Here is a 13,653-nt window from a genome sequence, read left to right as displayed (position 1 = left end):
CTTTGCTAACTGCAGCTGTGAGAGCACTGGAGGCTACAGCACGGTAGGACCTGAGCTTTCTGTATGCCAGAGTCTGGAAACAGTCTAGCAGAGCTCATTTGGTGCTCTTCCTGAGCTTTAAGGCTTTTCCAGCCCCAGCACCTTGCCAACAGCTGTGGTGATACAGGAGCCAGAACAGTGTGTAGCTGTGTGGCAGCATATTGTCTTATGCAGGTTGTATTAGGGATTTCTGCACTGCACTCTGTGGGCAAACCCTAAAATTATCATCTGTGCATGGCGGCAAGGTCTTATAGAGGTGGACTTTTATCATCATATGAGAAGACATAAAATAGCCTACATGTTAGATTTCTGCTCTGTTGGAAAAGAACATTATTTGCTGTTCGTTTTAGAAAATGTGTTAGGAATACCACAAGACCCGGCAATGCTGCAGGCCTTAGATAAAGCTAGTATTGGTAAGACTCCTAACCTGAGAGTACGTTTTTCTCTGTTTAGCTGCTGCTTATCATCCTGGCTTGCAGGACCTTTAATTTGTCTCCTCTGAGCTTACCAGTTTCAGCACTGCGAAAATGTACTGCTTTATCCCTAATACTTGCCAAAGGCTTTATTTAAGTAGTAAAGAGGCAATAAATGACTGGGTTTGGTGTTAGAGTTGCTTGTTCTGTTTACATTTTTTGATGCTTAGCCTGTTCGTTGCTAGTTTGTTTGCTTAAGTTTTAGTTCCTAATTGAGACAATCTGTACCCACCTCTGACCTGTTCTTTTTTTTCTTCATCTGTTCACTATGGTACAAAATCAAGAATCTCCTTTGAGATAACAGGCAGCTTTCTGTGGAGCTGCAGCAGTAAATTTGTAGCGCCATGTTTTCTATTAACAAATTTTTTAAAAAGTTAATCTCTCCATTCCTCTGACTTCTGCTGCAATAAATTACGTTTCTGAAACCTGAGATATGAAAAGCCAAAAGATAAATCTTTTTAAATTTGGTTTTAAAAAAATAGTCAGTAATTTCAGGATAATTAGATGTTACTTGTTTTGTACAACTTCTGTGTTGCCCTGTGTTGGCGTCTGTGCGTTCTCCATAAACCCAAGATCCCCAGTTGATGGTCACTGATGCAGAGTCCCTCAGCCCTCCTCTATACGTCCTAGTGCACCCTCCTCATCCTTGCTGCTCAGGGAGTCCGGCACTGCAGATTTCTCTGATCATCAGGGCCACAGCCCTAGGAAGCCCTTCGGATCCTTGTCTTCCTGAGGCATTTCCCTCTCAAGCAGCCTTGGGCTTTTAAATCTGAATTCTCATCTCCTTGGTGTGCTCCTGCAGCTGGTGAAGTGCCACCCCCTTACACAGAACGCCAAATCTCCCTTCAGGAGATGTAAGCAAGAAAGCCTGCTGCATCCTTTTGGCCAGGCTTTCCGCACCTGGAACAAAGCTGCTGTTGAAAGCTTAGGGTAAGATGGGGTCAAAGGCAAAAAGTTTTTTCAGGTACCTGAAATAACGCTTGGGGTGGAACTAATGGAATCCCCCTTTAATGTCCAGAAAGATTGTGAGTTTCATGAACTCTATAAACTCAGGTTATGTCCCCAAAGGTCACAACACCAAGTAAACAAGGCAATACTGTAGTAATTTTTAGTATTATCAGGAGAAGTTTACAAGCCATCAGAATGGCTCAATTGTTAAGTCATCTTCTAACTACTTGGTTTTGAAATCTTAACATGTTGAACTTGCATGTCATCATGGCCTACCAGGGTTTTAAATGAGTAGCTGCTGTTTACAGCTATAATTATTGTACCAGTTTTGTGAACGTTTTTGTTTCTGAAGTAGCAGAGCAGTATTCTTTTCTGAAGCTTAGAAGGAACAATCATGGCGTTAAATGATAATGGCAGTGATGTTAAACTATAACCAGCACAGACAGAAATAGCTTTTTGGGAGACTATTGCTTTAGCTGTGTGTGGTACTCCTACTACACACATTTTTAGGAAAAGAAATCAACTGTCTAGTTCTACAGCATATTATGCAATTTCTTTCAGAAAGAAAGGCAACTGCACTTTCTTTTTCTGAGTGCTTGCTCATCCGCGTTCCTCAGGTGTCGTCATACATCTCCCTCCTACCTTCCCCAGTCCTTACTGCGCTTCTCATTTTCAGGCATTTTATTGTGAATGATGATGATTTATAGAGGCAGTGTTTTGAGTCTGTGTGATATACCGGTACATAGGACTTACAGAATGTCTATTTCAAAAGTAATTAAAAACCATAATGTTAATTTACTGATCTTAAATTTCTCGTGCATTATCAATTCCGTTTGTTTCAACCTAGTAAATTATGCAAGTGTATCTCTCCATCCAGTTAAAAAACTTTCAGTTTTTTAACAATTAGTCCCTCTCCTGTCAATCTAAGAATATCTGCCCTGTGTTGCAGGATAGGAGACAAAATTATGGTTAAGTAGTAGTTATCTAGCAAAAATGAAATAATTCTAGCCTGAGAAAATAATATCTATTTTGTCATAGACCCAAGTTAACTTGTCCCCTTTGTCCCCAATCCTGATTCATCAGTCAACAGAATTAGGGCAACATGACCCTACTACACAAATAAATTAATGGATGAGGCACTACCATTATTGAATTTGTTGCCTGCCTTTATTCTGCTTGTATACTAATGGGGAGAGAAGGAAGAAGATAATTTTCTTAAGCTGTTCCCGTCTTATTCAATGGAAACCTTGTATTGTAATGCTTTTAAGAGGTGAAAATAACAATGCCGCTGATTGCTGCAAATGGTGATGTCATTTTTTTACCCCTTTAGGATCTAAAGAAATATTAACTACTGTGGAAAAGAAGTCACCAATTGTAACACAGTTGTAAGGGGTACAAATGCAAAACCACAATTAAAAATCAGACATAAGTGTTTGAAAATGTCAATAGTGTAATTATGATGCTGTGAAACACTGGTTACTGGGTGAGCGGGTACTGAAGGTGTGGAGTTGGAGCTGTAATTTGACCTTGTTGCACAGCCTGTGTATTTCACAGCATCAAGGCTACCTCTAAGAAACCACATCTGGCTCTAGAAGTCATTATGCAGTAGGTGGCTGGAGACTGAGGGAGTACTTCAAGGGAGCATCATTGTGTATGTTTTTTTTCTGGTTCTTATCTTCTTTCCTAGGCATCTGCTTTTGGCCACTGTCTTTACTATTTCTCCTCTTGAGCCAGGCTGCTGCCCAACCATAACTAAGCCCCACAGCCCACCTGATGAAAGAAAAGTAGAAAGTAGTTGTATGGTGTGGGAGAAAGACAAGATAAAGGGAAAGGATGTGAGGGTAAAAGGATCAAAAATGGGAATTCTGCTCAGAGATGGGAAGGATCAGGGGATACACACAGTTCTCAGTCACCAGGGCACACTGGGCTAGACAGACCTTAGTCTGATGTAGTGCAGCCACTCTTATGTTTTGTGTTTATGTAGGAAAAAGCCAAATATGTGATAACTATACCAGTGTACTGCCAAGCCAAGTGTGATAAAAGAGCCATTGGCTTCTCAACAAATGGAAAAGATGGGCATACAAGTGTGGGTGGAAGGAATACAATGGGTATTTTTGTCAATTTGTCACAGTTCTTTCATGAGCAGTCATTCAAGGGTCTCATAGGAGCAGGGATATTCTTTTTTAGTGTATGGGGGTCAGTCCTGCCTTCAGCTCCCTCTGTCCCTTCTGAACTGCGTCTGTTTGGTGGCCCTTTTTCTCACCTGAGAAGATGGACAGGGAGGCAAGAGGAGCTGACCTGTGTGGGAGCAGATTAAGTGCCCCCTTGGGGAAGGGAGAGGAAGTTCCTTTTTACTCCAACCCGAACAATTGAAGATCATCAGAGAAACTGGGGAAATTGCCATTCCTTCCTGATACTCGTAAGACTGTTCTGGTAAGTTCATTGTGATCCGACTCTTAATGAGAGAAAGATTAATAGAAATACTTTTCGTGCACATCATATTCAAAGTAATGTTGTTAGAACAACTGTTAGTATTTCTGACTTAAGCACCTGACTTTGCAGCTTTCTCATTGTCATAGTAGTATTCAATATGCAATTTCCAACCTTAAAAAAAAAAGTCAGAAAAGGTAACCGATGTAAACTTGTAGCTTTTCTGGCACAGCCTACAGTGGTGGAACACAAGCATCTACCTGAGTGACTGAACATATGTAGAATATATTTATGTTATATTGAATGGAGTAAAAAGGAAAGATTATGCACAGTTTGGAAGTTTTATGTGGTCACTTTGTTCATCTATCAAACCAAGACACTCCCCCACGCTGGTTTGAAAAATTATTCAGGTTTATAACTAGTTTGAAGCATCTTGATTGTAGCTGCTATGGTGTGATTCAGTGTAGTTGTGGATTTGTTCAATTTGAACAGGGAAGAGGACGATTTTTGTCACCCCCATCTTCCTTCTGTTTCTGGTGCGTGAGTCAAACAGCTGAGTGACGTGCTTTCGATCACGTAAAAATTTCAAACCCTGACACTTGTAGAAATGCATGAGTGCTCACGAAAATGGGAAGAGGCGACAAGATTGAAGTTAGTGTTACAGCAGGCGACTTTACATGTATGCCATAGATGTCAGTGTAATCTACACAGAAATAAAATACGCAGTGAGAAGTGCTTAACGTAATAAATCATTGAGTTTTAAATTAAAAAAATAAAACATTAATTATTTATACTAGTGATTAGAGGTATACATTTTTCACTTAAAAAAAGAAAGGGAGGGGGGAGGAGTTTCAAGTGCTCTTTCTTTTATATAGGTTAAAAGGGAAGTAAGTACTCTGAACCAAAGGCCTGGCAAACAAAAGCTTTCCACTAAATCTTTTAAGAATAGGTATAGACTATTCGTAGAAGATATTGCAGATAGTTTGAATTTTACCTGTGATTACCAGCTTGTGAATAGCTTACATTCCAAAAGTGTTTTCTATAATAAATTCAGAACCATCAAATTCTCTACTGCTTTTTCATGAGTGAAGTCACGCTATAATGAAAAACTGGTACTGCTTTCTGATACTAAAGTGCTAACGTTTTCTTGATGTTGGGCATCCTAAGAGCCCAACTGAAAGGCAAGCAACCACAGTCTATTTTAATTAACATGTAAGTATATTAATTGTTTGAAATAAAAAATTATTTTTGCTATTTTTCTTTTCAACGGCAATGACATTTTAAATCTCAAAGATCCATTACAAGTGAAGGTTATAACCAGAAGCGTTTAAGTGAAAATGCATGATTTGACATCCTAGGAGCAACAGCCTCCTCCAGACTTTGTGCTTATGCAGGCTGTGTATTTGACAGGACTGAGAGCGTGCTTCTTTAAAACTTGTAGATTAGTTATAGAGCTTTTTAAGATTGTCTTGTCACTTTTTCTTGCTCATGTAGAGAACTGTGTCCGCAAAAGGCTTTTCATGTAATTGTTTTGTGTGATGGTGTTTCTAGTTCTTGTCCTAGATGATCAGCAGGATTTTGGATCTTTTAGAGGAACTTTCACATTTACATTTCACAGAAGTTCTAGAGATTCGTGTGTGTACAAAGTTGGTGGTTAATGAGGATTTTTTGACATCAGTTTGAAAATAGCTTGGGGGAGGGAGAGAAGGAGGATGACACACAGTGATGGAGTTCTAGCTGGGATGTCCTAGGAGTGTGAAAGTAGTATGTAGAGAGTTGTATTTTACTGTATATCTTTTGTTTGCAGATAGTTAATGCATTTGGACAAACTCAGAGAAGTTTTGGGATATATGAACAGTTCTTCACTTGTAGGCCTGAAATGTAGAGCGATCTGATTTTTAAACAGTTCAGTTTGGAAAAGTCCTTTGTAGAACCACATGTTTTATGACCTGTTAAGTCTGTGATGTGGGTACTGGATAGAAGAGTTCATAGTTTCTAGGCAGTGGGTTCGTTCTGATGGAGTATTCTGGAGAGGCTGGGCTTCCCTATTTGATAAAATCACATTGGAGTATGTTTCAGTCACTGTGCTGCCTGGTCTGGAGATGTAGAGTCCCTCTCTATATTCTGCTCTGGCGAGGCACCCAGTTAACAACACCTATTGTATGTTACAAGTGAAGTAATATTTCATGGTGAAGGATAAATGGACCTTGCATTTGCATTCCCAGTACTACTAAGGATGGACTTGTTCCCTGTAAAATCTGAAAGAAAACTACTCTCAGCCTGTCTTGTGTTAGCTGTTTTCCTTGGTTGTCACTTCTAGTTTGAGTTGTACTGCATTTTGTTGATGGTTTAGTGTTTTTTTTCCTGTACAAAATTGATGTGTTGGGAAAGTTAAGAAACTACTTAGTAATTTTTTCTTTCTTTAATAGCATTTTACTTGAATTTTGGGTTCATTTGAGCTGTGAATGATGGTTGGGTTCAATGATGGACAAAGCTTAAACTTAGAGTTAATGCAGCTTCTTTTTGCTTTTTGTGATGATTTTTCAGTCCGCTTTTGCAGAGTGACTGGTTTGTGATGCTTGTGGTTAAATTATTTACAGTTGTTCCATAGAAGCTATTAAATCTTTGTTTAAAATATAAATGAAAAGAATTGATAAACAGTGGAGATGAGGAGAAGAAAAGTATTTATTCTGTCACTTAGGGTGATGCATCTTAAATGCCAACAGGTGGTCTATTCAAACTAATAGTACTAGTTGCTTTTAGTAAGCCATTGTGCAAAGCAAGGGCTCTGTTAATTGCCCTTCCTTACCAGCACAGATGATTAGTAGGAAATAGTGTCTTTAGCATTGTAGGATGTCATTACTGGAAACCTGTTACATGAAACTTTATGTCAAATATTTTTATTAGCTGTTTGGTATGTATATGCAATAAGAAAATTTAACATTCTGTGCAGATTAAATTCATTTCCCGTAATAAGACTAATCCCCCCAGCATTATTTGTTGGTTTACATGTTTTTGGCAATTGTTATTAATGTAGTAATACAGCTCTAAATTTGGTTTTAAGTGAGCTGAGAAATTTAACTTTAGAATCAAATTGATTAATTTTAAACCCTCTTGCAACCTCATTTTTTGAAATCTCAGTACAATAGATTAGCGTAAACACTAATGAACATTCAAAATCATTTATTCCAGTTAAAATCCATTCTGAATTTGTTATAAGCAAAACATATTTTAAGCCTGCTGCTTATATGAAAATACTCTCACTGCTGTTCAGCAGAGCAGTTAGGTGTATGCACGTTAGTCATACAAGTACACAAAAATTCAGCTAGGCTCTCTAGTTGAAAGACAGCATCAAGAAAACATATATTACAAATAGCATAAAGCATTCAATCTGTGTTTACAATGTTTAGCAGATAATTTTTATTAAATTCAGGCATAAAATTTTCATTCAGCTTAAGTAAGCCAGAGATGGATGTCATTATGAGATTTACATACCATTAGCTCACATCAATTGATTAGCAGCTGAGCTCTGTGGTACAAGGCTAGTTAGATACATTATTTGTGATGCCAGGAGGCTGCAGGTCAAGGAGGTTTACTGGCTGCATGCTTGATTCCTTTGCCTTTGTGATTACTTGATAAAATGAAGTGCATCACTGTGAACAATTGACCCTTTCGAACAGTCCAGACTGGTCAGCAGTCTAAATCCACATTTTAAAGCCATCATTATAGCCTCAAACTTAAGAGTTTCCAGGGTGCAGACAAAGGTATTGTCCTCCTTCAGTACCAGGCGCGTACCGTTTTCAGACTTTATGAAGTACTTGAATTGAATAATGTTTGAAGATACCGAAAACTCCTCTGGAAATCCATCCAGCCTGCTTTTGGACACCAGTACAATTCTGGATTTTATTTTTGCAATGAAATCAGGAGCGTTGCAAAAGATTCTAAGTCCTTGGGAACGATCGTGGCTGTCAGTTATTTCCAGGAAAGTAGTCTCTCGAGATGCTAGCTGTTCCTTCTCCCACCTTGATTTCACTGCATCTGAGAGTACCTTAAGCTGGAAAAAATCTGCTTCTTGTGCCAAAAGCTGATTTTCTCGAAACCCTTCTGGTAGAAGAAGTTCTCCATTTCGAAGGAAGTTGAGAATGTGTCTGAAAAGGAGTCCATCTCTGTCTATGAAGTAATGACCGTCTGCATCGAATGGGCACATTATTTTTCCGTTTATGATCCCTTCCAGAAAAGAGTCTGGATACTTGGTTAGTGTCTGTTTTTGTGTGATATATAGATAGCCACCAACATTCAGAGTAATCAGAGACGTTTTATAGTCCTTGTCTTGCACAGAGCCTTCAGAGTTGCTGTGTTTTTCTTCACATTCCTTTTCTCTTTTGTTTATTTTTCTCTCCATTATCGAAGCTAGGACAAAAAGCCAGCTATCTTGCTTTGTTCTTGTCAGCTTGCAATGAGAATTTTTTTTTTTTTTAAAAAGCACCTTTATTCAGCTCCGGCACGATGTTGTAATGGAAATGCTGCTAGCATTGCTCCGACTGTCAGCTTGGCTTTGCAGTAGGTGGCGTATCAGCTGTGTATGCAGGGAGATATCAGGAATATGACTGTAAAGGAGAATTTGCATTTAACTGTATAAGGGAAGAAGGGTATATCAACTGTTAGTCTCTTTCTTTCCTTTAAGTCTAGGAAGTTTACATAGTTTGGGGACTTCTCAGAAATGCATACTGCTATTCTAAATGACACATTATTTTTAATACTCTAAGATATATATGTAGTATCAGCTGGTCAAATCATGTTTAGTGCTTACAGTGTTAAACAGATAGATTCATTTATGTTTCAAGGGTTTTAATTTTCAGAAAGCATCTCTTCACATGTTTTTGGTACCAGTTCCAGTACCTGATGCATGCAGCAGGACAGTGCTGGAAGTAAAGGTGTCCCTGTCTGTACAAAGGGGTGGTTGTCTATGGAGTGAGTACACATGCATATTCCTCAATTATTGGACACGTGTGCAGTGGTAAGATGTTTTCCCAGAAGATACTCTGGAAGAGATGCTGAGGACTTGGTCTGACTGTTTTAAGTTTGTGGTGAAAGCTTCCATTTGCAGTCGATGGGAGTATCTGCACCAGCATAAGAACTGCAGCCTGATTAGGTTTTGCTTTTTGCCTTTCTCTGTGCCACAGATAAAAACTGTTTTAGAGAGATTTACTATTTTTACCAGTGATGTTTTTTTAAGCCACCAAGGCTATCAGTTGCTTCTTTCTCGATAGAAGCAACTCAGCTGACCTGCGGAACAAAGGGTTAGCATGCCCACAGATGGCTTTGAACATCGCGTAACATTAGAGCTTAGCAACACTTGGGTATGGGGAGGGGGGAAACATCGGCAGAGCACACATGAATCAAATGGCTGTCTTATCTCCATGAATCTGTGCTTTGAGGCTCGCTCTCAGTTGCCTCTTAGAAAAAGGTTTCCCCTTTAAATGTTTGCAGCTTGGAGGAGGAAAGGGAAAGCTCTCCACGCATCTCTGTGTGTGTTTCCTTGGGGAGCGGGCGGGAGCCGCAGCATGCATTCCCCAGCACGGGCGGGAGCGAGCGCTTACCTTGGACTGGACCTGGAGAGGAGGTCCCATCTTTTTCAAGATGTATTTTTCACTTTACAGGTAGATGTCTCCTGCTTTGCCCGATTAGCAGTGAAAAGTCAGATTATTCTTCTGTAAATTCTTCTGCTCTATTTCTAAATATTTTATTCGTACTGCTCCCACTGTCTATAAGACTGTTTACCAATACTGTAGAGTCATCACTATAATATTTTATTAATTGATAACTGAATTTAGTAGAAATAAATGCACTTTTTTATTTTTTTGCTTGCTATTCTCCTTGCCAGGGTCTCCCTAGCACTGATAGGCTAAATTTTTCTGCTACTGTATGTGATACATGAAGCAGATATTATTCATTAGATTTGATTTACCAGGAATTAGTCATGGTTTTGATTTTAACTCTTTGATGCCATTGATATGTTTAGCATAACTTCAGTCAAAGAGATTTCAAGCAGTTTCTAATTTTTAAACATTTGGACTTTTTTCAAAATTAACTCCTTTCACAATTATTGAGTGAATAGTTGAGAAAATGAAAGCGCTAATTAGTTTCAAGTATGGTTTTTTTTTTGCCGTCATAGGATACATCCGTTCAAATTTAGTTTATTGTCAAGTGATGGAAAATTCAGTTAATGTGCTTAGATCACGCATAGCTACAGTGTTGAACCATCTTAGTGGCTGTTAAATCCTAAGAGAATTATTTTTTTGGTGCTTTCATCTTACACAGTGGTCTTGAAATACTTTGAAGCTGAACTAGGAATGTCCTGGCACAAGTAAGTAGGGATTTCCAAGTAGAGCTGGGATTTATGAAAGATAGAAAATTTTTCGTGGCCAGCTAAGCTGTCTACATTTTAAGAGACAGCAGTTACAGAACAGTATCTGCTCACTTAGTTTTTCATGCTCATCATCTTCAGAATGTTCTAACACTTGCAGTTGAAATTTTCCACTTTTGTGAACGAGTACGTATTCTTTGAAAGATCATGCAAAATCATTTTAGTGGTTTGTATGATAAAATATTCAAAATCAATTTGAAGTGGAAAATATACTCTGGAGATCATGAATATTTACATTTAGACCTTTGAGACTTGAAAAATGTAGAGCTGCTGTAAAACTTTCATCACCACCAGCCCATGTAACTTTACTTCACTGCAGCTGACAGTCATCTGTAACACAAAATTAAAGCCTGGCACATCTCTGTAAAAATTTTTCACTTTCTGTGCTGTACTACAAGACAACTTTTCCAAAGAGCCCTTGTTCTTCCTATGCACTTGGCGATACATATGGTATCTCAGCACACGTAGGTTTAGTGGGGTGGTTTCATATAGCTCACGATTTTCTGAATGTGCAGCTATGCTAAAGGAACTGGATTTCCTTTTTTCTGTCTTTTGGAAGATCATCCAAAAGTTCATTTTGGTAAAGGTGTGCAAGTATTTCTTGCAATCGAGTTAGAGACTTTGACCATTCTTGTGCTCTGAGAGTCTCTGTGTTGTGTACCAGGTGTGCAGTGGCTGAGATGTGCCCAGTGCATCCTGGATCTCCTTGCTTCCCACTTGGAATTGAGGCAGAGCAACATGCTGCTTTGTGTTCTCCCATGCTGTGAGCAAACTGCCTCTGTTTCTGCCCTGTGCAACTGAGGTATCCTGCTTGCCGATGTTAGTAGCTAGCAATCCTGAAGTGACTGCTACTTCACAAATTGTTAGTGTCACCTGCTTGCTGGGATTGGCCATTCAAGGGAGGAATAGGGCTGGAATCCAGCAATTGGAAGGATATTGTTTTGGGTCCAGATTAAGTCAGAAAATACACTAAGCACTCTCTGGCACCCACTTAAGAGAGTGGCTGTAGTACTAGTACTCCATTTCCAGGTTACTCACCCTTTGGGCTGTACCAGGATGGCAGTCCATGGAGCTTTTCAGTTTCTTCTCAGACAAGCCATCTTGGAGACAGTGAAAATGCAGTGCTGGTGTCTTATCAGCTACACAGGAAAACAAATCCAAGGAGGAGGGGGCTAGGCATCCACGCCTTATTCCGTCCTACATGTTCTCTTTGGAAAATAACCTCATTCTTCCTCAACTTCCATCCTCCTTCTGAACCTCCTGGTGTAGAAGCCTGAGCATGCCATGGAGCTGAGGATTCAGAACTGGAGCACACCACAGAGAAATGGGTGCTTTAGCTAGGGTTCAGCTTACATGTCCAAACAGTGTCAGCTTCACTGAGAGTCTACTGTCAGTGAAAATGGTCTGGGTTACAGAAAACAGCTACTTTTATTTATTACACTATAAAAGGATATGAGGGGAAATCTCAGCTATAAAAGGTAGAGAATTTTTGAAGTGTCTTAGGAAGCCATGCTAATGAAATCTGTTTAGGTTATCGAGGCAATTTGCTAGTGATTTAATGTCATAACACAGAAAATTGGCCAGGTTGTTGGACAGTTAAACCATTCAATAGATACTATCTCACAGTTCTAGTAGCATAGATATTCTCATTCCAATAATAACTCCAGGATGTTGATTAACAGCTATTGAAGACAAGCTTTACACACTAATTGAAATTGAAGATTTTCAGATCATCAAGTCTCAACACTTTGCGTTCAAGAGTTTTAAAAGAGCTACTTAAGAAACTCTGTCAACAGTTGCTGTTGCTATTTTCAATAATTTTTGAGCACTGCAGTTCTGCAAGACTGAAAAAGCAAATGCTGCGCCAGTGTTTGAAAGGTGAAATGGATGGCCCAGGTATTTAAAAATGAAAGGGACTGTACAAAACCCAATAAAACATCTGACTTGGAAGTCAATCAGTTAAAAATTAAGGGAGAGTAATATAATACTGATCAATGTGGGTGGAGGGGAAAATGGATTGTGCCAATTTTTTTTCCTTTTTTTATTACAATTTGTTCAGCAAAGGAGGTAATGCTTTTTTTTCCTGTTAAATCTCTGAGAGTGTCCCATTTGTCATCTTGAATTAGAATATATACTGTATTAGTTTCCCTCTCACTTAAGTATACGAAAATTATTTGTGAGGTTTTAACCTTGCAAATGTTAAGCAGAGAATTATCACTAAAATGTTGCTGTGATTTGGTTCTTGGTCCTATTTATTTTTAGTCACTGATCAAGAAGGAGGTAGTTACTGATGAAGTTTGGAGATGATATGCACTAAGAATGTAATCAAGAAGGACAAACATTGCTGATACAGAACCATTTGGATAGTTGGTTAGGATAACATTTTAATAAAGCGAAATACGAAGTTTATACGCCTAGGGTGTAGATGGGGCTTGCAATATCTATGTTTGCGGGAAGGGTAGGGAAGAGGCTTTGCCCTGCGTATAATGCATCATCAACAATTGAACACGAGGCCATCGTTCTGCACAGTGGTTATTAAAACAAATGTACTGTGTATCTTTGGATACCTAAATAAGGGAGCGCCAAGTGAAGACTGGGCAATCCTGTTCTCTAGCTGAGGAGGGCACCAGCTTCAAGGCTGCCCTTTGAAAGAGAGGTGCCACAAAACGACTCTGCTCTGGAAGAGCACAGCTGAGGTCTAGTACAGGCTGAGGCTACTCCTTGTCCAGCCATCACATGCAATAGCCTGGGAAGCTACACAGAAGTAGAAGTGGGCAGCAGGAACAACCAGGACACTGGGAGGCAATGGCCCGACTTCTACCTGCTAAGGAGCTGGAGGCACATGTGCCCATAGCATGTCCTTACTGCACTTTCTTCCACTTTTTCCTGCTGCCTGGGAGTCGTGCATCCTGAGGCAGGTCTTCAACTCCTCCTTCCGTGGCACCTCTCACAAAGAGCAGGAGCTGGTAAACTCCAGATCCTGTACCACACACCATCGAGTCTGGCCATGAGGCCCACAGCTCAGGAGAGATGTTCATGAACTGAACTTTCTCAGGCCAATAAGAATGATTAAGAAGCTGAAAAACAGGCCTAACGGAAGATTCGAGAAAACACGATTTATTTTTATTAGGCTTGATAAAGGTGGAGAGTACATAAGTGCTTGTATGGGCAGAAATGCTTTCTTAGCAGGCTCTTCAACTTAGCACTCGATGGTCTAACAAGACCCAGTGTCTGGAAATTGGAGCTGGGTGCAGTCAGACTAGAAAACTAACACATTAAAACCTCCAAGCCAGTCCATCTCTCTTAAAAAAAAAAAAAAACAAAAAAAAACACGCA

The 13,653-nt window shown here is 39.4% G+C and overlaps 2 protein-coding genes across 2 annotated transcripts in view; one reads left to right on the top strand and one right to left on the bottom strand.

Annotated features, from left to right (window-relative positions):
- The window catches only part of GTF2F2 (general transcription factor IIF subunit 2), a 97,092-nt gene that overhangs the window by 23,748 nt on the left and 59,691 nt on the right, over positions 1-13,653 (top strand). The gene's annotated exons all lie outside the window — the stretch shown is intronic.
- On the bottom strand, positions 6,883-8,769 carry KCTD4 (potassium channel tetramerization domain containing 4). The gene has a single exon (XM_075081916.1). The coding sequence runs from the start codon at positions 8,290-8,292 to the stop codon at positions 7,519-7,521; it is 774 nt and encodes a 257-aa protein (XP_074938017.1). The 5' UTR covers positions 8,293-8,769; the 3' UTR covers positions 6,883-7,518.

This window comes from Phalacrocorax aristotelis, chromosome 1 (assembly GCF_949628215.1).
Source record: "Phalacrocorax aristotelis chromosome 1, bGulAri2.1, whole genome shotgun sequence".
In the NCBI taxonomy this organism is placed as follows: Eukaryota; Metazoa; Chordata; class Aves; order Suliformes; family Phalacrocoracidae; genus Phalacrocorax; species Phalacrocorax aristotelis.
Note: the sequence above shows the minus strand (reverse complement) of the source record. Positions and strands in the feature narration are given on the sequence as shown.

What these genes read in the sequence shown, in the direction of transcription:
- KCTD4 (XM_075081916.1), bottom strand. Translation starts at nt 8,292, where the DNA reads ATGGAGAGAAAAATAAACAAAAGAGAAAAGGAATGTGAAGAAAAACAC.